The following is a 25,461-nucleotide window of genomic DNA, read 5'->3' on the forward strand; positions in this document are numbered from 1 at the left end:
CTGAAAATACATCTGTATGGTTTCTCACCGGCCAAGAAAGCACTGCCAAAGAGGGCGGTTCTGTGTTGCGAGATCAGAATCCTTAGAACCAAACAGTTTAGCTAGAAGCCGAACAACAGCTAAACGTTCTTCTCCATCATTGCTCTATCAATGGAAGGAGAAACAGCTTTTGAATGATATTTGTACTCCTCACAATTACAATTATTAAGTGTTCCAATACATCAAGACTATTCAAACACTGAACTATGTTTTTTAATTTCCAAAACAAGCAACAGGAAAAGTCAAAAGCAACTCTGGAATCTATGTCACAAATTCTGCTTAGAATTCTCTCCCAATGTTGCTCTAGGAATCCCAGCATAATGGAAGCAATTCATCAAAATGTTTGTTTATTTAAAATATTTCTACACTGCTTTTCTATAAATATGCTCAAGATGTTTTACAATAAAAACAACAAAAGATGCAAGTTCAACATGTTATAGTCATAAAAAGGGATCGTTCATCAAGAAAAAGCTGTTTTCAGCAACATGTTCAATTCACACTTGCAGTTTAGCCTGGACATCTCTAAGATAGCCCTTACCTAACTGCATGAAGATATGCCTCATGACACTAAAAAGATCAGAATATTTCTGTTGGGAGGGGGGGGTTTAAATCAATCCTTCCCTCCTGCTACAGAACTTCAATCTGTTTCATGTTGTTCCTGGGAGTCTCCTGTCCCCAGAGGAAAAGCATTTTGGGGCTTATAGTGGGCTGCAGCTGGACAAGAGGGGCAGGGAACTTTTCTCTGCTAATGCAAGAGCCTTCTACGGCAGAGATTATCATTGGGATCAAACTCAATTTCACTTCTGTCTTCTCTATATTGACTCGTCCAGTTAAAATAACATTTATACCCCAACTTCTCCTAATCCCCCCCTCCATTTTTCTAACCTGGTAATTAAATTCTCCTCTCTATCATTCTTCTTCCTACTAATACCATCAAATGTCCCTTGTTGGAAGACCACCCATAATGCCTATTGCCAGTTTAAGCACTACAAGTGTTACTTTAACATTACAAGTGTTATTGTTTTAACAATTCTTCTAAAGACTGTGTTTTGTTAAAACATTTCTACCCTGCTTTGTCGAACCCTCGCACCCCACCCAAACAGGGCACTATTTTCATTAAAGCAACCTAGGCACTACGTTCAGTGCCCCAACACTAGTTCATAGCAAAATTCCTGTATAGTTTTGATACAGCCTAACAAGTTTGCCATGTTACTTCAACACTTAGACAATTGCAATTTTGGTCACATTTGATTAATCTGACCTAGTACTTTAATGGGAGCTAATAATTTTGTCATTAAGGGCTGAAATCTACATAGTTACTTTGGGCTTCCCCAGTAATTTTTTTTTCTTTTAAAGATCTCCATACCATATCACTATATCTCCCAAGAGCAAACCTGCATAAATTTATAAAAGCTGCTCAATGGGGTTATTTCACAGATAAGCAGAAGTCTTTGCCTACTTAGGGGACTCTTCGGGTATCAAAAAATAGGATGCCAAACTTACCCTCCCACCCCAAAAAGAGGAAGAGAACAAAACATGTCTTGATAGGGAATAAAAATGGTACAGAATGGATAGAACACCGAACAACAGAGTGTCAGCTAAAGACGGAGGGAAGGAGTCTAATCTAGCCCCAAGAGCACCTGAGGGACTGAATTTACAGAAGTATCCCCACCCTGTTTTTAAGAGGCCCCCATCCTATCACCACCTGATTTTGATATGCACAAATCAATGGTTCACGACACATTATAGGAGGCTACTCCTTGATAAAGTTAAGCTCAAAGCACCACTAAACATGGAAGTATCTTTGGAAGCAGACCAAAAGATAGATATTGCCGTTAGCAACAAGGTAAAACAATTTGTTCTTCAAAACCTCAATTCCACACATTTGACCTTCCTGCATATTAAATGCATTTAGATTAAATTCTAAGACTGCATTTTTTTCCCTTACCTTCAGTTTGAACTCGAGTTGTGGCATTACGGATAATAATAAATTAGGATCAATAGCAAAAAGTTCCTGTATTAGATCAAATACATGCTCTGACAGGTCACTTACAGAAGATTTTCCTAGTACTAGAACCTGGTTAAAAAACTAGAAAAAAGAAGATGTTGTTTAATAATAACATCTCAGCCTTAAAGTTAATAAATAAGAGTCTATGCATTAGAGCTGTCATTAGCATTATGCTAAAGGAAGAAGAAGATAATGATGATATTGGATTTATATCCCGCCCTCCACTCTGAATCTCAGAGTGGCTCACAATCTCCTTTATCTTCCTCCCCCACAACTGACACCCTGTGAGGTGGATGGGGCTGAGAGGACTCTCACAGCAGCTGCCCTTTCAAGGACAACCTCTGCCAGAGCTATGGCTGACTCAAGGCCATTCCAGCAGGTGCAAGTGGAGGAGTAGGGAATCAAACCCGGTTCTCCCAGATAAGAGTCCACACACTTAACCACTACACCAAACTGGCTCCCAGACAGCAAACTGTGGGGGCAGGAGCCAGGATGAGCTGTTACAGGGCAGCACAGAAGACAGCAGTTTTACCAGGATCCAGCCAGATTCAATGTAGCTAATCTGTTGGCCTCACCCCAACTTGACAAGAACTTTCAGTGTAATCTTCACACATGTTTATATTTTAGATGACCTAACAAATTTTAGTGATCAATCGCACTAAATAGTATCAATAGATACTACATTTAGGAGTCCAGGCACTTGAATGGCAACCTGTAGCAAGGGTTTCCAGACAGTTCAATGCCACCTGAATTCACTTCTCCCCTCCACCACCCCACCTTTCTAGAGCAGTGTTAGAGAGGGAAAGATTGAATATGTACACACAGAGAAACTTTGTGGCTGCTGTGCCCCCCACTGACAACAGAAGGGCATATGTCAACCCAATGTTCTGCTGTGTATCCCAATACTACAGCAGCTGTAGTTGCAGCAACAGTGTCTGTTCAGTCTACCTTATCTCAAATATATTAAGCATTCATAGGTCCAAAAGCAAATTAAAAAGTATTAAGTGAAAACATATTAATACATATATTACGTACATTGGCAATACATGACTCAATAGTCTGGACTGTTCTTTTCAACAGGACTTTTGAGAGATCAAATGCCTGTTTATTAAGGTTCTGTAATAAAAAGAAAAAAATAGGTAAATTCTTCCCTTTGTTAATGATCAATATAAAAACACTGGCTGTATCTACAGAGGCACATCGTAATGTACAGGGGATAAAGCACAAACTCTTAAGTGCTTCCAATATAAGACATTTTTCTAGTAAAGCAGAACATACGTCCTGCTGATGTTGATACAGGGCTAGCGTGAGAGCTTTACATTCATTCACACTCTCAGTCTAGATAGAAAGCAAAAATATAACTCAGCACAACGTTACATTCATTTGTAGATGGGATCTCCCTGCAACCCAATGTCTGTACTACTCTAGCAAGGAGAGCTGTAAAAATATTTTCACAAGAAGATCTTTGATTTAAAGATGATTTTATCCTGGCAAGCCCCTTAATTCACAAGCTGTCAACTACCACACATATAAAGAATTAACATATGGCAAGCCACTAATCACTACACCCAATCTATTATGCTTCACCATAACCCTCACATCTCAGCCACAGCCGTCCACAGATAACAAGGGTCCTCACAGGTTACCACAGGGGCCAGATACATGTAGCATATATTTGATTACAGTATGAGTGCATCCAGCCATCTTCTTCCACAAGAGATGATGTACGGCGATTCAATGCGTAGGAAGGAAAACACAAAAACAGACGCATTCACCCCTATTTGGTCTGCTCCAAAACCTTTCTTACAAATCAACAGGACTGCATATACAATTGCATTTTAGGGAAACACACCAACAACCAGGTACTACACCGAGACAATAAAAGAATATAAGGGAGGGGGGTAACAGGCTAACACAATTCTTTGGACAAAGTAAGTAGCAAGATAAAAGTTAAATTAAACTATGTTGGAAGGTGGTAGTCTTTATTTGCAAACCTTATGTGCAGGGATGAGGTTGATAAGAATTGAATCCAACAGTTCTTGAGTCACTCCATCGCCTTCCATGATGATAGAACTCATCAAATCTAGCATGTGCATTTGTACTTTCTGGTTGTGGCTATTGCTAACAATAAAATTAGATTAGAACAGTGTAACAGAACAAATATTGCAAAGTCCTTTATTAACTTACAAAATGCACGTCCTTTCATATTCTTCAAAATTTTGTCACTGTAACTAAAGTGATTAGACTATGTGACATTTTTCTTCTCTTTTACAACTGATCAGACAGTTCCCACCCCATGGTCAAACACCTAGACCAGGAGGTTACATCATGGTCAACCAACATTCTTCCATTTTTGTTATTCCAGCAAAAATCCCCCACCCAATACATGCCATATGGACATATGAAGCTGCCTTATACTGAATTAGACCCTTGGTCCATCAAAGTCAGTATTGTCTACTCAGACTGACAGCGGCTCTCCAGGGTCTCAAGCTGAGGTTTTTCACACCTGGACCCTTTTTTGGAGATGCCAGGGATTGAACTTGGGACCTTCTGCTTACCAAGCAGATGCTCTACCACTGAGCCATCGTACCTCCCATCAATATATGGGCAAGACATTGTCAAAATACGATCAGCTCTAAAAGCAGAACAATTAACAAAATGCCTTATACAAATTATGGGGGGAAGGATGTCGATATATTGCAGTACAATATTTCTGTCCGCATATACACAGCACGCGTACATGCACATACACAGAAACTGAATTATACTCAGTCAGATGGAAAGGGAAGGTTTTGCTTCCAATGTACCAGGACCCTCATAAGTAGCATTTTTGCCATGAAAGCAAACCATAAGGTTATACAAGGGAATACTCAAAGACAGCACTGGAAGACAATGTCAAGGCATCCTCTGCTCCTGATAATCCCTGTTTTGGAAAAGACGAACAGGGCTTTGCTCTTTCTTCCAGCTTTCCTGCCAACTGTAGCTAGTCTATTTTGTGCAAAGGAAATAAAAGGAAGATACAGAGAACCAAGCCTTTCCAACCTGCAGATGCTGCTCCTGTATTTGTTTCTTGAACATGCTTGACCCCAACAGACTCATTGGACACAAAATAAAAATTATCTTGACTACCAACATAACCAAGGCTTTTTTTGTAGCAGGAACTCCTTTGCATATTAGGCCACACACCCCTGACTTAGCCAATCCTCCTGGAGCTTACAGTAGGCCCTGTAAGAGCCCTGTAAGCTCTTGGAGAATTGGTTAACTCAGGGGTGCATGGCCTAATATGCAAAGGAGTTCCTGCTACAAAAAAGCCCTGAATATAACCAGTAGGAAGGTAGCTTTCATTTTACCACTGCAGTTTTTATTGCAATTTACAGGATTTTTTTTTAGTGCTGTTAAAGTTGTTTAAAAATAAACGTTCTTCTAAGTATTTAAGACAAACATGAAGAGTACACAATACCATTCCCATAAATATCTGTTCAATTATTTTTCTATAACCATTTGGAATTTATTTCATACCCTCAAAAAAGAAACCTGCATGTTTAAACTATGCAAAAATTCAAAGCAATCCAACTTACTTGATAACTAAAAAGAGAGTCCTAAAAAGCTGAATAAAAATTTCATTGCAATCTTCCAGCTCAAAGCAGATGTTATAAGATTTAACCCAAGCTAAATTCTAAAACAAAAACAAAGCAAGGCATTAAATTATTTTTTTTATCAGAACTATGCAGATGTAAGTGATGCTAACTGTTATCACAAACTTCAAAGCAGTTTGGCCTAAAACACAAACATATTGAAAACTGATTTGCTAACTTTAGGCTACCTGCACTTTACTCTTCTACTCCAATAATATTTAAACAGCTTTACACACCATGTGCTGTCCATGATAAAAAATACCATTGAAATAAGTCCATGATCAGAGAGATAACTATTTCTATCTTACACAAACTAGAATAAAAAACTATATATTAAACTGCAACTTTCATAAATATCATCTTAATTTAATTTCTGTGGATTGCAAGGCATCAAGAGATTTATAAAAAGTTATATCTAGTAAAAAAAAGTTACCTCTAGTAAGTAAAAGTATCTGTTAAATTGGGGGCTTTTAGTATCTTCTAATCCTTTTAACTGTCTTGTAATAAACAAGAATATATCCTGTAAAATAAGAAGGAGATTTTTAAAAAACATCTTGAAAGGTGAACATTTAATATATTGTAGTCCATGTTCATTAAATTATAAATATTTCTTAATGTTAAAAAAACTACTCTTTTGCCTGAATATACAAACACAACTGAAATGGATGAATATTATTTGCAAATAATTTTTACCTTGAGTTTGTCATGGGAAGTGTATGGTGCTTCTGGGGCATAAATTCGAAAGATATCAGCCAGGCAACATGCTACAAGGAGACGGACATCTTTATTGGGATTCCTGAGGAAGAATTCTGATGCAAGGTGCAAGGCTAGAGGGAGATATTGTTGTTTTTCATCTTCTGAATCCTGGTCCATGTCCATAAATGTTTTCACTACCATCTAAAGATTAAAAGAAATATTTTTTTCTTAATGTTTTACTCTGAATTTACATGCAATGACCAAGTCAAACCAGTACTGACTTTACAAGTTTTCTTAGGGCACACCATTACTTACTTAATCAACTCAGTCAACTTGAAGCAATATACAAGATAAAACCTTATAGCACCAAATAAGCATAATTTAGAAATGTTAACAAACAAAAGGCAACCCAGAAGACACAAGCTTAAAATCAGTTTAAATTCCACCTAAAAATCTACATATTAAACAGCAGTGTCAAAACAGCAAATATGTCAGCAGCTAAAAATACCTTCAATAATAAATCCTTCCAGACAACACAAGTAAGGTGGGGCATTCTATGGAGTGCTAACTGAAGAATGCCAATTTTAAACACAAACACAGGACAATAGGCACTATCTACTACCCTAAGACCATGGGTGTTAAAGAGGAACCTATAATGACTAACCTTTGATGTTTGACTACAGGCTCAAAGACAGTCCTGTTAGACTTATATACTACTTGCCTTGATGCAACATCATCTAATATGGTCTGCGCTTAGTTTCTGTACAAAGACAGAACCTTGTAAAACTGCGCCTTTTTTTGCAAACAATAATAATTATATGTGGAAAAATGTACTGGTTTTTCTGTATAATAATTACTTCCAAGACATCCATATAAGATGAAACACAGGCAGTGTAATTTGCATATTAAATCCAGATTAAGACGACTGCAGATTTATACCCCGCCCTTCTCTCTGAATCAGAGACTTAGAGCAGCTCACAGTCTCCTATATCTTCTCCCCCCCCCCCAATAACAGACACCCTATGAGGTAGGTGAGGCTGAGAGGGCTCTCACAGCAGCTGCCCCTTCAAGGACAACTCTTGCAATAGCTATGGCTAACCCAAGGCCATTCCAGCAGCTGTAAGTGGAGGAGTGGGGAATCAAACCTGGTTCTCCCAAATAAGAGTCCACACACTTAAACCACTACATCAAACTGGCTTTACAAAGACTTTGTAAAACCTTATAACAAGCAGTCATATTCTGCGTTTCTATGGACTTCAACCAGTAAATTATCATGACCTAGAACTATATCATACCCAATCCATGGAGGATTACACCACTTTTAGGGGGAGGGGTTGATCTAAATGTTGATCTAAAACAGCAGAACAAAGTTTGAGTCCAGTGGCACCTTTAAGACCAACTAAGTTTTATTTAAGGTATGAGCTTTTGTGTGCGCCCACCCACTTCTACAGATATCTCAGTATCTGAGGAAGTGTGCGTGTGTGCATACAAAAGCTCCTACCTTAAATAAAACTTTGTTGGTCTTAAAGGTGCCACTGGACTCAAACTTTATTCCCTGGACAGCAGTTAACAAATGAGCTTTCCAGATCATCAGGTCAACCATATCTTTAGAGCGCTGGAGTCAGGGCCAAGTCTACTCCTAAGGCCTGGAGCCCGAAGGAAGGATGCTGCTACCATCTGCCATTCTTCTCTGCATCCCATATTTATTTCTAACTTATCTGGTCACGCATCATACACATTCTTCCCCAAAACTCATTTGAGGATTCCAAGTTGTATAGGAATCCATTCCAGATGCCCTGGCAAACAGTACAACCAACCCCCTCTAGGCCACCTCTCTCTACATCTTTGGATACAGGTGACAACCTTATTGCTGCTCCCCCCCTCCTCCAATCTTTCTAAAGCTAGTGAAATCCCCATCCAATGGGAAGTTGAAGGGGGGAGTCAACAAGAGCTACTAGAAGCAGCAGCAGCCAAGCTTAGCAGCAAAGGGTTTGTCAAAAAAACAAAATTCTAGACACCACAATAAAATGTATAGACCCCATGGTGATCTGTTGACTGGGATTCTTCAAACCTTGGAGCAACAAATAGACTACTGTGGCAATACCTGGAATAATTTCATAGAAATTTGGCTGTAACTGTACACTCTATTGGTTTCATAACAGTTCTGTCTTTAATTGTTGAAAAACACAGTTCTGGTAATAGAGAAACATCCTGATATAAGCACAGTCTATCAGAAGAAACTAAATTTGTATTAAGCAGAGTATATTAAATGAGTATATTACTTCGACTTTGAGAGGAACTTTATATTTCTTCTTTTACTTTTGAATACCTGCTAAAAAAGGTAAAGGTAAGCACAAGTCGTTTCCGACTCTGGGGCGACATCGCATCATGACATTTTCATGGCAGACTTTTTATGGAGTGCTTTGCCACTGCCTTCCCAAGTCATCTATACTTTACCCCAGATGAATTATTTCCCTCTTTCCAGAAGGAGAACAGCTGCAGGTTGTGTATCATTAAAGCCACGTGATTTCAAAGGAACCAGTTTCTAAACTGGTCCAAAACATCAGCCCCATCAAGTATGGCTTAGGCTAGCACATAAAATTCTATGTTTTTCCAATAGGTGAGAGGGAAAGAAAGTTCTTGAATTCCTTTCATTTGCTAGCTTCTTTTACCAATGGTCTTAAGCTCAAGATAAAACATGACAGTAAATACAAAACAAATTACAAATAATTTAAAACCAAAGTAGATTAACTACGAAGAAATCCAATAATCATGATCACAAGACATAATTAAATAATCTGAAAGGCTACCTAACAATATAAAATTCTGTAAAACTCTTTAGCAAGTTCTTGAATTCCATGTACTGTGTTATCCACTCAATGATTTAAAAAAAATGCACTGTTAAAAGCAACTGCAAAGCAAGGGCCCCATAGCAATATTTGTCTCACACAATACACAGTCTAATTAACTGCACTGCCCCTGTGGCCTAATCTGCATTAACAGGCTTTCCTTAGAGATTTAACTGTTGACTAGGTTTTTAAAAATCTAATAATGTTGTGTTTTAGTTATCATTCATAATCTCAGTATAGTAAAAAAAGAAAGCACACAGCTTGCTGAACTTTTGTACAAAAGAGATCTGACACATTTACATTCTACAGACCTCTACAATCAAAAAATCTTTCACTGACACCCCAACCTTCTCCTCATATTGCAACAATATACAAAATTCACACACACACACAGTACACCGCAACTAAAAATCATTACAAATTAAAAATAATAAATAAAAAGAGATACAATCGCAAATGTAATCTTAATTATGTTTATGCTATCAGAACAAGCAACAGGTTTTGTTATTCATTCAACTACACATCGGCATCCATGCATTAAAGAAAAAACAAGACCATATCAGCCTAAACAAGCTAAAAACAAGAGGAACCACTGTTTGGCATCGCAGGACCCTTTAAGAAAGAAGAAGTACCAGTACTTAAATAATTACACTTTACAAAGATATTTCTGTGATAGCTTGCTTTAAAAAAAACCATGCACAAAGCAATCATCCCAATTCTAATTAAACATACAGAGTAATCTAACACAAATTTATAATTTGCTATCTGCCTGCAGCAAATAGCTAAATTGCCAACTGTGCAACCAATGTGTGTGCCACCCATAAAAGACTCAGTTGACCACGCACTCTTTACAACATCAGGTTGTAGCCATGGCTCGATCACCTTAAGGACTAGCTGCAGAAGACAGTCAAAATCAGATGTTCATCAGATCAGAAGCTCAGATCTGGAAACGACCTGTCATCTTCAAATCAGTGTTGATGCTCCACTTCTGAACCTGTGAAGAAGCAAGGGTGGAATTCTAGCATATTAGGTTACCCCTGATGTAGCCAATCCTCCAAGAGCTTACAAAAAGGAGCCCTGTAAACTCTTGGAGGATTGGCTACATCAGGTGTGTGTGGCCTAATATGCAAAGGAGCTCCTGCTAGAACTCCACCCCTGTGAAGAAGTAATGAAGTATTTCTCTGCAGAATTAACAAAATGCTAGGTTTCATACTATCCAGCTGGGTCTTATTCAAAGCTTAAAACTTGAGGAGAGGCTACAGGTTCAGTGGCAAAGGATCTTTCATTGCATGCAGGAGGCCCCAAATTCAGTTCCATCACCCCCATTTAAAGAATTTCAATGCAGAAAGATGTTTATCTGTCTGAGTCTATAGAGAGTCACAGTCAGAACATAGAATACACTAAGATGAACCAATGACCTGGTATTGCAAAAAAAGGAAGAGAAACCGAGACATGAGTTTATATTTATTAAATGTCTACCCTTTCTCAAAACTCAAAGCAATTTAAAAATCTTGTACGTAAATAAGCTTTTAAAGCACATATATACAAATTTTGAGAGGCTAAATAAAAGACTGCAACAGATTCTCTAAAAAGACGACGACACTGGATTTATATTCCACCCACCACCCTGAATCTAAGAGTGGCTCACAATCTTCTTTATCTTCCTCCCCCACAACAGACACCCTGTGAGGTAGGTGGGGCTGAGAGGGCTCTTGCAGCAGCTGCCCTTTCAAGGACAACCTCTGCCAGAGCTATGGCTGACCCAAGGCCATTCCAGCAGCTAGCTGCAAGTGGAGGAGTGGGAATCAAACCCAGTTCTCCCAGATAAGAGTCAGCATACTTAACCACTATACCAAACTGGCTCTCATGCTAGTAAAAAGGTAAAGATAGTCCTCTGTGCAAGCATCAGTCATTTCCAACTCTGGGGTGACATTGCTTTCACAACGTTTTTGCGGCAGACTTTTTATGAGGTGGTTTGCCATTACCTTCCCCAGTCATCTACACTTCCCCCACAGCAAGCTAGTACTGATATCTAAACGTCGACAAGCTGTGATTCAGAATCTCAGAGCGGCTCTGAGATGGTCTACCACTTTTGAGTGCTGAACTAAATATGGTGGGAGAGCATAACAAAGGAGTCACAACATGTATTTCCACAGTTCTAATACTGCAAGCTAGAGCTTTCCCTACAGATCGAAAGCAATAGTTTGGTTTTCCTGAAGAAGTTGCTTCCTAAAATATGTTAGCCACATCTTTACCCTACATAAAACAGAGAAACACTCTGACTAAAAGGTATTTCTAAAAAATGTGAATATGGTGCAATATACCTTCAAAACTCATTGGTATTATAACTGAACATGAGAAGGATCCATAAAGTTTGAAGAGGAATAGTTTTTTTCAGGCTTAAAGTTTAAAGGGACTGCACAAGAGAGTCCAAAACAGATGTTCATTAGTGATCACATATGTCCGACCTTCAGTCTTTTTTTTTCCACTTTAAACAATTTTATTGAAATCCAAATATAACATACAGAAAATATAAAATTGAAAAATTTACAAGTAAAATCAGCATAAGATGACTACAAAAGCTTATTTTGAAGAAAAAATACACCAAAATCTCAAAAAAAGGATCAAAACAGTTCTCAAAATAATCAATATCCATATTAATATTAATATAATAAATAACATAAAATAAAATAAAATAAAATAGAAAAATATGATAAAATAAAACTATAGAAGGAGAAAAACAGATATAATATAAATGCGATTAGTTGCTACAGGATTCTTATAACAACAAGAAATCTTTATACATTTTGTTTTTAGTATAGGAATATAAAAGGGGTCACTGTCCAGCCGTTCTAAAATAGGAAGCCACGTTGCCAAATATTTGGCATAGGCTTGATAAGGGTCATTGTGGTCCATGGCCGCTTGAATTTTATCCATGACAATATGCTCCCAAACTTTGAGTAACCAGTATCAAGTGACAATTTATTTGGGTTTTTCCAGGACTGCGCAATAGTTGTTTTTGCAGCCGTCAATAGTTTAACAATCAAGGATTTCTTAGAGGGTGACAATTGGACACCGGACCAATGATTGAGAAGTAGAACTATTGGATTGTCTGGGATTATGACCTCCGTCAGGGATGAGAGATGGGCACAAATTGAAGTCCAAAAGGGTCTCACTTTGGGGCATTCCCACCAGCAATGTATATAAGAGGCCTTAAGACCACAATTCCTCCAACAAACAGGGGAGCCCAGTTGAGTCATATGGGAAAATTGGTTTGGAGTAAGATACCAACGAGCTATTAGTTTGTAGTTCTGTTGAGTAATATTAATTACATTAGAGTGTAAAGTATCACTGGCCCATATGGAGTCCCATTGGTCAGGAGAGAGTATAGTGTTACAGTCTTTGTGCCATGAAGTGGTATATGAGGGTAAGGATGATTCCAGAGTTGACAGGAGAATATAGTATAGCCGTGAGATGAGACGTTTAGTCTCTCTTTCTTCCTGTAGGTGAAGAATCAAATGTTCATAGTCAGTGGAAGGGCGAGAAATTGAGGAGATTACTTTGGGATCTTGAAGTAAGTGACTTAGCTGGAAATATTCGAACCAAGGAACCGAAGCCAACAACTTTTGATCCAACTCAGTTTTAGGCAAAAGTTGCTTGGAAGATGAAAGAAGATGAAAGAAAAAAACTTTTGAAGAGTCTCTCCAAACTTTAAAAGAGGAAGGTGATTGGGCAGGAGGGAAATACCTTTGGCCTATATAAGAGGAAATGATGGAAAGGCCAGGAGCTAAAAGGTGGCGCACCGAGTCCCATACAGATAAGAGTGCCTTTAGGAATGGATTTATGAAGTGCCAAGATGGGCGTTCAGATTTCTTAAGCCATATTAATTCGTAGTATTTCAAAGGGGTGAAATGAGCTTCCTCTAAGGACGCCCATGGAGGTGGAGGATGTCGGTAAAGTATTTTGGTCATTTGGGATAAGATTGCGGCTCTATAATACCTTGTAAGGTCAGGAACAGCCAGGCCTCCTTTAAGTCTGGACCGGCACAGGGTTGAAATTTTAATTCTGGCTTTTTTGTAGTTCCAAATAAAAGAAGTCAGTATTTTTTGCCAGGAATTTAACAAAGACTGAGGAATCTCAATAGGGAGAGCCCGAAATAAATATAAGAATTTAGGGAAAATAAAGGATTTGATTGTCTGGATTCTTTCCATCCAAGACAGATGCAGCACATCCCATTGTTTAAGAGTGGTGGTAACTTCGGATACAATGGCTTTATAATTAGTGTTTAATAAGCCGGAGATATTCAAGGGAATTTTCAATCCTAGATATGGCCATGACTCGGTGACCCAATTGAAGGGATAGGTACCAATTATGTCTTTTTTGGAGGTATTAGAGATTTTGATCGGGTAAAGAATTGATTTAGAATGATTAACCCTAAGACCCGAGATTTTGCCAAAGTCTGACAAAAGTACAGAAATAGCTTTTAGAGATTGAAGTGGGTTGGTGATAAATAAAACAATATCATCAGCAAATAGGCTTATTTTAAAAGTAGAATGTTGAACTGAGACACCAGAAATTTCAGGAGAAAGTCTTATCATATTGGCAAAGGGCTCTATAACAATAGCAAATAACAGTGGCGATAAGGGGTACCCTTGACGAGTCCCTCTTTCCAAATTAAGCAAAGGGGAAAGTTGACCATTGATTTGTAGAAGAGCGGATGGACAGGAGTACAGAGATTCTATAGCCATCATGAACTTTGGCCCAAAACCCATGTAACGTAATACTTTCTTGAGAAAAAGAGGTTCTACACTGTCAAAGGCCTTCTCAATATCAAGAGCAAGGATACAGGATTCGTACGGTTGGAAGGAACAATATTGAATTAAGTTAACTGTTTGTCTAGTGTTGTCCGTAATGTCTTGATTTGGGATGAATCCTGATTGGTTGGTGTGGACATAGAAACCAACGATTTTATTGAGCCTGGCGGTCAAAATGGAGGTAAATAATTTATAATCATTGTTTAAGAGTGAAATGGGACGATAGGATTTGGTACTCAAAGGATCTTTATCTTTTTTTGGAATAAGAACTATCTTCGCCTGGGACCAAGAGGGGGGCATACGACCAGATTCCAAAACTAGGTTACAAATTGTAACGAGATGGGACTGTAGTGAAGAGCTAAATTTTTTATAGAATTCTGAGGGAAGTCTGTCTCTACCCGGAGTCTTGTTGATTTTGGAAAATTTGATAGCGTCAGCTATTTCTAAAGTAGAAATAGGTGAGTAGAAAAACTTGGTGTTCGTGCAATAATTGGCTAAGGACATTCTGATTTTGAAAAAATTGATCAATAATGTGGGAGGGAGGATTGGATGAAGTGTAAAGCTGTTGAAAATATTGGTGAAAGGTGTCCAATATTTTTTTGTTAGACGAATGAATCTTACCTGAATCATCCTTAACAAAATTAATCTGTCTCTCACCTAGTTCTTTCCTAAGTTTCCATGAAAGCAACTTCAGAGAACGAGGGTGGTTATACCAGTATTTTTGTTTTACAAATAATAGATTTTTCCTAATAGCAGAGGATTCCAGAAGATCTAATTTCTGCCTTTCAAGAACAAGCTTTTGGTAGACTTTGAACAAATTTGTTTATGCTTTAGTTCTAAGAGTTTAATATTGTCTAGTATAGCAGCGCCCACCTCACAGCCTCACTGGATCTTTATATTTTCGTCTCTTCGGGGTATTTTACTTGTTCTGTTGATGGGACCACAGCAGCTTTGTTTATTCTTCCCACAAAATATATAGGCTCACGAGAACTTTAACTTAAACCACAGATTTATTGTAACAAAAAGTCTTAAACTGGGGATATGGGAGATATTTACACAGGCTTATTCTTTGTTCAGGTGTTTCAAGCTTACAGTCACTTTTACTTTCTTGAATCTTTCACAGTTACACAGTTCACCGTTCCCTTTAACTCACTCTCCACCTCTAGCCAAGGTCTGGCCTCTTGGGATTGATGTGTCTAGTCTCACCCCTCGACTGGAGTCTCTCCTCTCAGCCCTTCTTGGTGTCTCAGACCCACATCCACTCCCTCAACCTCCTCACTAGATCTTTAGAGTAGTTTCCCGGTGTCTGTGACCATTCTGGTCTTAACTGACTCACACACACACAGCCCTCTTGGCTGGTTTTGTCCAGCTGGCAGTCTCTGGAAGGCTTCCCCGTCTCCGTCTCCAGCTTCTTCACAGGATCAACTGCCCTCTTAGCCCTTCTGGCCGGCACTAACTGACCCTCTCAGTCTCTGTCAGGTCCCCACTGACAGACTTCTCTGACAGGCCTCCACTCTGTCAGACTCCAACTGACTGAACTCCTGCCTCAGCAGTTTCCCTCACTAAACTAACTTTTTTTCCCTCCCTGAGAGCTCAGAGCACTTTGCCCCCACCCTCAGGTCACCTGACGCAGCCCTGTGCGTCTTCAGCTTATGCTTAACCCATTGCTTTCCGTCACATCTAGTATGAGTTGTTTAAGTTCTGGTTTTCTTTTTTTGTAGGCAGAATGCAAGGAAATACATTTGCCTCGCAAAACTGCCTTCATCGCATCCCATACGATATCCTGGGAAACCCCACATTCAGAGTTAATTTCAAAATAAAGATTAATCTCCTTCTCAATTTGTGTACAAAATTCTTGGTTCAACAATAAAGTCTTATTTAGTGTCCAATTATATGTGGGTTTGTCATGAAGAAGAGTGTTCAGTGTACACTCTAACCAGGCGTAATCTGAAAGTGTCCTGAGACCAATATTAGTATGGGAAACTTGATTCAATAAGGAGGGGGAGATAAGAAAATAATCAATTCTCGTAAAAGTATTATGAACTGCAGAGAAATATGTGTAATCCTTGACCCCAGGATTATGTATCCTCCAGATGTCACACAGATTAAAGTCGTGAAGGATATTTTGCATAGGTGACGAAGAAGGAGGCGAGGGGGAGTGTGGTTTAAATGATCTGTCCCAGGTGGGATCTATAATTTGATTGAAATCTCCCCCTATAATGACTGCCCCTTCCTGAAAAAGAGCAAGTTTAGATAGTGTATCTTTTATAAAAGCAATTTGTGAGGTATTGGGGGCATATAAGGAAACCAGGGTAAAAAGAGAATCGTTGAGTTTATCTTTGACAAAAATATACCTACCCTGGGGATCAACCTCTTGGGCTGATAGGACAAACCGAATTCTTTTTGAGAATAGAATGGCGACACCACGTGATTTGGAGGAGCCGGGGGCTACGCATTGTGAATGGAACCATTTAGATCGAAGAATAGTAGTGTTTGCAGTTTTAATGTGGGTTTCTTGCAAGAAGAGAAGATCAGGTTGCAATTTGGTCAGGGCGGAAGAAAGTCTTTTGGCCTTAATAACGTTGTTAAGGCCTCTACAATTAAGAAAAATTAACTTTAAGTCTGACATAATGGTGATATAATATAAAGTAGTAGTAATGCTACATTACATAAGAGACCTGTTAACCCTAAAATAGAGCTCTGTATAACCAAAGTGGAAGAAAAGGAAAAAATGGTTAATAACAACTGTAATTCCTTTACTGATCTATCACAGTATAAGCAAACTGGAACCTTAAGAATAGAGTAAACAAGGTAAGGAACCTGAGCATGTAAGTTCAATTTAACAGTTAATATCTTGGTTTCAAAGTTAAAGTTAAAACTATGCAAGCCACACTTTGAAAGAGTAAAAAGTTTCATAAACCCAATCACATTTAAAAAATACCATTTATCATATGGGTTGTAGCCGGCACTTAATAAATCAGGCCAATATGAATTAAGAACAACAATTGGAAAAGAGCCTTCTATAGGCAACAAAGAAGGATAACAGTCCTCCTTACAAAAATAACACCACCACCACAACAACATAAATCTTACTAAACTGTTCATTGTTACCAATTAAGGAACAATACAACTTTACACTATACTAGGTTGGTACAATCTGGGGAGGGCAAGAAGAAGGAACATCCCGACTGTCCCTTTGTAGATATAGTAAAATGTAGGGGGAAAAAAAGCCCGCTCCCTTTAACTGACAATATAAGGCACATAGGTTACTGAATCAACAGTTCCATAAAGAGAGTCAAAGTAGACAAAAGGCAAAATGGAGGTACGTAATATACTTAACGTTGTCTTCTTGGCTTGGAGGAGAACGGTAAATTGAGTGGGCGAAGTGAGTTAGCCGAGGTTGAGTCCGAAGATGAAGGAGAGTCAATGTTCAGTTGCTTTAAGAGATCACAGCCAGAAGTAAAATCAGAGGCAGACAGGCGAAGGCCTTGACGGATGACCAGAATTTGGGTAGGGGAAGACCATCGGAAGCGAATCTTATGGTCTGCAAGCAGGTTTAGTATTGGTTTCATATCCTGTGCATCAAAGTTTCTGGAGAAAGGTCGGCCAGAACCAGGATCTTTTTACCCTTGTAGAGCAGGCCCTCTTCAGAGCGGGCTTTTTGAAGAATCAAGGTTCTGGTCCTAGAGTCTGGATTTGTAGAGAGTATATCTCTTGAGAAGTCCTTTGAATTGGGCTGCAATGCACCCAGACGGTAGGCCGAATCAATGAGAGGGGCAACGCCATCTTGAAGGTGAAGAGCTGAGGCAAGCCACGAGGCCATAAAGATTTTTATCTCCTGGTTCTCCTCAGCCTGCTCGGGCAGCCCGCGAAATTTCAAATTTGCAGCTCTAAGTTTATTATCTAAGTAAAGCACCTTCTCATGGAGCCAGAGGTTAGAGCGTTGCAGAGTTCCCACAGCGTCATGGGCTTGAGTTGCCATCTCGAGCGCTGAATCTGCGGTTTGGGTGACTGCTGCCAGAGTTTCATTTATTTTCTTGAGCTCCGATTGTATGGGAGCAATGGCCTTATTGAGTTTGTCGCCTATAGTGTCCTCCAAACGTGCAATGACAGTTTGGAATGTTTGAGTGGTCAGCGGGGAGCTTTCCTCCGATCCAGGGCTGGGGGAGGGGTTAGACGCCATTTCAGAAGGGATCGAAGGCCCGGGACTGACTGGAGGGAAGTTAAGTACCTGCTGAGTTGCTGAGGTTTTCCCGGAGGTTCTCTTGGGTGCCTTTGAGTGTGCCGTGCTTCGTTTGCCCATACCAGGTACGGTCAGGGCGAGAAATGGGAGCGGGGAGGAAGCGAAGGAATCACAAGTCGGGAGCAGCTGCTTCAGGCATCCGCCATTTTCTGCGTCGCCCTTGCTCTCTTCAGTCTTTTTAAAGAGGAAGACAACTACAGATTTATACCCTGTCCTTCTCTCTGAATCAGAGACTCAGAGCGGCTTACAATCTCCTATATCTTCTCCCCCCACAACAGACACCCTGTGAGGTGGGTGGGGCTGAGAGGGCTCTCACAGCAGTTGCCCTTTCAAGGACAACTCGTGCGATAGCTGTGGCTAACCCAGGCCATTCCACCAGCTGTAAGTGGAGGAGTGAGGAATCAAACCCAGTTCTCCCAGATAAGAGTCCACATAGTTAACCAAACTGGCTCTCTACTAAAACTGACCTACTAATAATGTGAAAATGGTAAGGAGAAATCTGTAACATTTAATTTATATAAACAAAACATCATCATCATCATCATCAATTTTATTTATATCCTGCCCTCCCTGCCAAAGCAGGCTCAGGGCGGCTAATAACACAAGTCAATACATACATTGTACAGTATTTAACAATACTAATTTAAGAGTTTAATTAAAATTCTATTAAAACTCTAAAATAATAAAATTAATATAAATATGTTGGTGCTATTATACAGATGGTAAGTTTGCTTAGCAGTCTCTCTCTTTAGTCGGTGAAGGCCATTCGGAAAAGGATGGTCTTGCAGGCCCTGCGGAACTGTTCAAATTCCCGCAGGGCCCGCATTTCTTCTGGAAGCTGGTTCCATAGCTGTGGAGCCATAACAGAGAAGGCCCGAGTATGGGTACTCTGTAGTTTAACCTCTTTTGGCCTGGGAATAGTCAGCAGGTTCTTCCCTGCTGATTTCAGTGATCTCTGGGGTTCATACGGGGAGAGACGGTCCCTAAGGTAGGCAGGACCTTGGCCATATAGGGCTTTAAAGGTAATAACCAGCACTTTGTAACGAATCCGGTACATAACTGGCAGCCAGAGCAGTTCACGCAGCCCCGGCTGTATGTGCTCCCACTTTGGGAGCCCCAACAACAGTCTGGCAACCGCGTTCTGCACCAGCTGCAGCTTCCGGGTTCGGCACAGAGGCAGCCCCATTTAGAGGGCATTACAGTAATCCAGTCTTGAGGTGACCGTTGCATGGATCACTGTTGCCAGGTCCCAGCGCTCTAGGAAGGGAGCCAACTGCCTTGCCCGCCTCAGATGAAAAAAGGCTGACTTGGCAGTGGCTGCTATCTGGGCCTCCATTGATAATGAAGGCTCCAGTAGGACTCCCAGGCTCCTGACTCGGCACGCCACTTTCAATGGCGCCCCGTCAAAAACCGGGAGAGATATTTCCCCTCCCAGAGCGCCCCGACCCAAGCAAAGGACCTCTGTCTTCGCTGGATTCAGTTTCAGCCCGCTCAGCCTTAACCAAGTTGCCACGGCCTGCAGTGCCAGGTCCAAATTCACTGGGGCGCAGGCAGGCCTCCCGCCCATTAGCAGATAGAGCTGGGTATCATCTGCATACTGATGACACCCAAGCCCATACCTCCTGGCAATCTGGGCAAGGGGGCGCATATAGATATTAAATAGCATCAGTGAGAGGACTGCTCCCTGAGGCACTCCACAATGCAGTGTGCGCCTCTGAGAGAGCTCACCCCCGATTGCCACCCTTTGTCCCTGATCCTCGAGGAAGGAGGAGAGCCATTGTAGGGCCGACCCCCTAACCCCAACATCGGCGAGGCGGCGGATCAGTAGCCGATGGTCGACCGTATCGAACGCGGCCAACAGGTCTAATAGCATCAGCACCGCCACACCACCTCGGTCCAGATGCCGCTGGAGGTCATCCGCCAGGGCGACCAGGACTGTCTCCGTCCCATGACCCGGGCGAAAGCCGGACTGGCAAGGGTCTAGGATGGAAGCGTCATCCAGGAACCCCTGCAACTGCAACGCCACTGCCCTCTCTATAATTTTACCTAAAAACGGTAAATTCGAGACCGGTTAGTAGCTTGCCAATTCGGCCGGGTCTGCTGTACTTTTTTTCAAGAGGGGGCGGACCAAGGCCTCTTTTAAGGGCGTTGGAAAACGCCCCTCCAGGAGGGATCTATTTATGATGTCCCGTAAAGGACATCTGAGCTCCCTCAGGCAAGATTTAATTAGCTAAGAGGGGCATGGGTCCAGATCACAAGTTGTTGGGCGCGCAGAGGAGAGAATTCCGTCGGCTTCCTCCAGGCTGAGCGGGTCAAAGTGATCCAGGACTAAACCAGAAGACAGGCATGGACCCTCCAGTTCATGTACTGTATCCAATGTGATGGGCAGGTCCTGGCGGAGTGACGTGATTTTGTCTGCAAAAAATTTCGCAAAAGCCTCACAGCCGATTTCTAATTCTCTAACATTTGGTCTGCCCTGGGGTAGTGCAGTTAAATCTCCAATTATTTTAAACAATTGTGCTGGGCGCGAATTTGCAGACGCAATCCTGGCTACGAAGTAATCTTTCTTCGCAGCCTTGACTGCCATCTCATAAGACCTCATAAACGATGTTCTCGCCGCTTTGTCATGAGTGCGCCGCCACTGCCTCTCTAGTCGTCTAAGTCCTTGTTTCAGCTGGCGTAACTCCAAGGTGTACCATGGAGCCAGCCTCAAACGAGGGCGTAGAGGACGTCGAGGTGCGATCTCGTTGATTGCCCCGGACAGCCGATCTTGCCAGGCATCAACAAGGGCATCAAAGGAATCGCCAGGGAGCCAGGGATCCCAAAGAGCCGTCTGGAACCGGTCCATCCAATTGCTAATCAATTTACAAAACACATGTCATGGTCAAGTCTTCTTGAAAATCCCTCACCCCTTCCTGTAGGAAGTCTTGCACCAATGAACAAGGCCTGGCTAGTGTAATTCTAGTAAGGAGGAGGCAGATACATACATACCCAGAAGCACTCTCTTATGCATCCACATCCGGACTCATTTCACAGAGACAATGAGATAGTTCCTATTATTGCTCCACTCATGGAACAGAATTCTCTAGCTGCCCCCCCCCCCCACAACACTATAGTAACCTGAGAACCACAAAGCACTGCCCCAAGGATAATGAGACTCTCAAGAACAGCAATAGGTGCATTGCTGGGGGAGGTGTCTGCAGTGGGAGGGGGAAAGCAACCAAAATCATGCACACATCCTGTTAGCATGTGTCTATTTGCTGGTGACAACAGACTGTACAATCTAATCCCAGAAGACCCAAAATAGATGAAAAGCATGAACAATATCCAGATAACTCATCCCAATGGCTTTAGATATACACACACTGCACAGCAAAAGTGCAAAATGGAGCCTTAACGATTAATACAATGGAGATTCCAAGTGGTGAAAACATCACCATCTATAGAATTTCCCAAAGAGAAACAAGTATTTTACTAAGTTCTCTGACATCCCACGCCCAGCCGGCACATTCAATACCATCGATCGTTGGGGCCGGGAGAGCCCGGAAGGAGTAATCCTCCCGTATGAATAGCGCCACCCTCCCCCCCGCCCGCTAGTCCGTGATTGGTGGAAGACCGAGTATCCCGGGGGGGTCATCTGGGAGAGAGCCACTGTCTCCCCCTCTTGCACCCAGGTCTCAGTCACGCAAGCCAGGTCTACATCCTGCCGAAGCAGGGAGTCCCTAAGGGTCTCGGTCTTATTATTCACAGACCTACTGTAAGCTCCAGGAGTTCTAATTACTAACACCTTCAACAACTGAGCTTTCACACTGAGCCAGTGTGGTGTAGTGGTTAAGAGTGGCAGACTCGGGAGCGTCGCCGGGTAATGGTGGACGCAAATTAGCACAGCTCCGTTCCTTCCCTCCGAAATCCCGGCCCTTCTGCTAAATCGCGGACCGAAAAAACAGCCCCAAATGGGAAAACCTTTAAAAAGCAAAGCAAAGGCTAAGGAGACTCCAAAACTGAAACCGAAGACGGCCTCAGAGACGACCCAGTCGGTAAGGAAGTTTTTCTCTCCTAACTCCTCACCAGGGCGGGAAAACCAAGCGGCCCTAGATATGGCAGCAGGACAGCATTCCCCCGGGACTGAGCAAGTACAGATAGACGAGACTCCTATAACAAAAAAAGACATTTTGCAGCTTAAAGAGGATATTCATACCTTCTTTAAGGAGTCTATGCAAAGCTGGCTAGCTCCAATAAATAAAAAAGTCGAGGAGATGGAGAACGACATGGAAGTAACCGCCAAAATGGCGGAACGCAATGCAGAAGCCTCCCTTGCATTGCAGACAGAAATAAAAAAAATAAAAATTAAAGAAACAAGACTCAATGCCAGAATTATATCGCTGGAAAACCGCTGGAGAGCCTATAATTTGAAGATCAGAGGGATTAAAGAGGGCGCGGAGGAAGACTTGGGTATTTTACCCTTTATTAACAAATGGCTGATGGAGGTATTGGGGCGAGAAAAGAGTACAGCCCCTGAGATTGTAAAAGCCATACGCCTTGGACCGTTAGCCTTAGCAAAGAAAGGGAAGCCAAGAGATATACTGATCCAGTTTGTATTTCCCACAACGAGAGCCAGGCTTCTTCAGGAAGCAAGAAAGAAAGGAGCCTTGAGTTATGAGGGACAAAAAGTCCTAGTTCTACTAGACTTGCCACCAGAAGCCTTAGAAAAAAGAAGGAGCCTGAAATTTTTTGCAACCAAACTGTATACTGAGAACTTTCGATTTCGCTGGAGCCCTGTTTCTGACATTATAGTGTACAAAGGAGGGGCCCTCCTAAAGGCATCAGATATCAAAACGGGAAAACTGCTTTTAAAGAAACTGAATATTAAGCTATCTCAAAGGGAAGAGGAAGAGCTACAGACCCTCTCCCCAGACTTAGAGGAAGAAGAAGAACAAACCCCTACTGACACATGAACTACAGATAAACTAACAACGTATTTGAGAACAAGAATACAGAAGATATAAGAAGAAGATATTTTAATATGTATTATGTAGACTAAGTTCTATGGTTAGATACAGTAAGATGTAAAACCACTAGAGGGCAGTACTAGTTAAGTAAATCAGATAGAACCTATATAAGTACTTTAAATAGTACATTGTAGAATGTAAATCAAGTTAAGTATTATGTTACATGATGTTCAGCTGGATTAAATAATAAGGGAGGGGGATAAGTAAACTGAGTTAATTTTGAATGAGGATATGAGTGAGTGTTGATATAGCTAAATTAAGTATGAGTGAGGAGGTGAATGTTAGTAGACACAGTTAATAATAGAGTTAAGGTGGGGAAAAAAAGATTATAAGTCATTAACTGCATTAACGAAATGCTATATTGAAATGAGGAATACAATTAAGTCTGCCTATATCTGTACAGGAGGGAAGGAGGGAAGTTTTGATTTGTACTGTTGTTTTTTGAAAAAAGTTGTGACATTTGAACAACGCCCTCGAATAATAGGAATAGTAATAGGATTATTTTTACTTTTCAGATAAGAAAGCACTATAATAGCTTTCTTTGCTCTGTTTGGAATTTTTTAGGGGAGGAGTTTCTGAAAAGTATCCCTAATCAGGGAATTTAGTTTATAAAGTTGGTTTTTTAAGTTAAGTTTTATTGTGTGAGGTGGTGTGTTGTTGTTACACTACTGAAAATTGTTGTTATTAATATTTTCATTTTTATTTTTGTTAGTTAGATTGGAAGATGACACGCCCATATAAGCTCCTCAGCTGGAATTGTAGAGGTCTCAATAATATTGTAAAACGTAAGAGACTGCTTAACACCATGCAAAGGGATAGAGCAAACACTGTATGCCTAAAGGAGACGCATTTAAAGAACACAAATGGAAAACTGTTGTCCTCAAACTGGTTTAATCAAAGTTATTTGGCAGCAGGAACATCAAAATCTAGAGGAGTAGCAATTTTAATATCGAAATCAGTACCCTTTCACTGCCAAAAAGTAAAAGCGGACCCTAGAGGTCACTATATTTTTATTAGTGGAGAAATGGACGGCCAGCCATTAACAATAGCATCTGTGTATGCCCCAAATGTGAACCAAAGAGAGTTTTTGAAGACCACTTTACAACTACTGTCTGAATTTCAGAAAGGAGAAACAATAATTGGTGCCGATTTAAATTACATACTGGACTCCAAATTAGACAGGACATATAAAACGGGGGGAAAAGTACTGAAATCAACAGGTTTACAGAATATATTAGATACATTCAATTTGGTGGACATTTGGCGTACATTAAACCCCGGAGTAAGGCAATACACATATTACTCCAATGTTCACCAGATCCACACAAGAATTGATTATCTTCTAGTGAGTAAAAAGATGGCTAATCAAATTCAGGAAGCAGATATAGGCCCACGTACAATCTCAGATCACTCTTGGGTTTTGGGGTCACTTACCACTCAATCTGAAGACAAACAGGGATACCATTGGAAACTGAATAAATTACTGCTACAAGATGAAATGATTTGTAAAAAAGTCTCAGCAGCAATAAAGGAATACTTTAAATTCAACACCACCAAGGATGTAACACAAGGGACTTTGTGGGATGCATTTAAAGCAGTTATTAGAGGGCAATTAATTGCACTAGCTTCCACGCATAAAAAGGAAAGACAATCATTAATACTAGAACTTACTAATAGCATTAAACATATGGAACTGCAATATGCAAAAAAAGGAGGGAAAAAATTGTTAAGGACATTAGAACAGGAACGAAAAAAATTGGAACTATTGGAAACATCTCAAATACAAAAAAATTTAATGATACTCAATCAAAAATATTTTACCAAAACACCTAAATCAGTAAAACTGCTTAAACAGAGGACCATACAAACGAGGGTCTCTCATCTTATCCACAATATGCGGAATCATCAGGGATCCCTAGTTACTAAGTCAAGTGATATAATTAAAGTTTTTCAGAAATTCTATCAAAAACTATACGAGTCAGAGAACCCAGAACCTAATAAAATTCATGAATATCTTACTTCACTAAATTATAATGTTAAAATATCTCCGGAACATAAGGCATACTTAGAACAAGATATAACTCCCCTTGAAGTATCTGAAACCTTAAAACATATTAAAAATAATAAGGCTCCAGGTAGGGATGGAATCCCTATAGAATTCTATAAGG

General features: G+C 40.6%; 1 protein-coding gene across 2 annotated transcripts in view; it reads right to left on the minus strand.

The window, feature by feature from the left end:
• The window catches only part of PDS5A (PDS5 cohesin associated factor A), an 84,191-nt gene that overhangs the window by 38,479 nt on the left and 20,251 nt on the right, over positions 1–25,461 (minus strand). For both annotated transcript variants that reach the window (XM_060246265.1, XM_060246264.1), the window contains exons 3-9: positions 6,376–6,579; positions 6,116–6,202; positions 5,626–5,723; positions 4,042–4,168; positions 3,083–3,163; positions 1,988–2,128; positions 29–144 (exon numbers count right to left, since the gene is read on the minus strand). In XM_060246265.1, coding sequence (XP_060102248.1) covers positions 29–144; positions 1,988–2,128; positions 3,083–3,163; positions 4,042–4,168; positions 5,626–5,723; positions 6,116–6,202; positions 6,376–6,579 — 854 coding nt within the window. The remainder of the gene's footprint in view (positions 1–28; positions 145–1,987; positions 2,129–3,082; positions 3,164–4,041; positions 4,169–5,625; positions 5,724–6,115; positions 6,203–6,375; positions 6,580–25,461) is intronic.

The sequence above is a fragment of the Heteronotia binoei genome, chromosome 9, assembly GCF_032191835.1.
Source record: "Heteronotia binoei isolate CCM8104 ecotype False Entrance Well chromosome 9, APGP_CSIRO_Hbin_v1, whole genome shotgun sequence".
Lineage (NCBI taxonomy): Eukaryota > Metazoa > Chordata > Lepidosauria > Squamata > Gekkonidae > Heteronotia > Heteronotia binoei.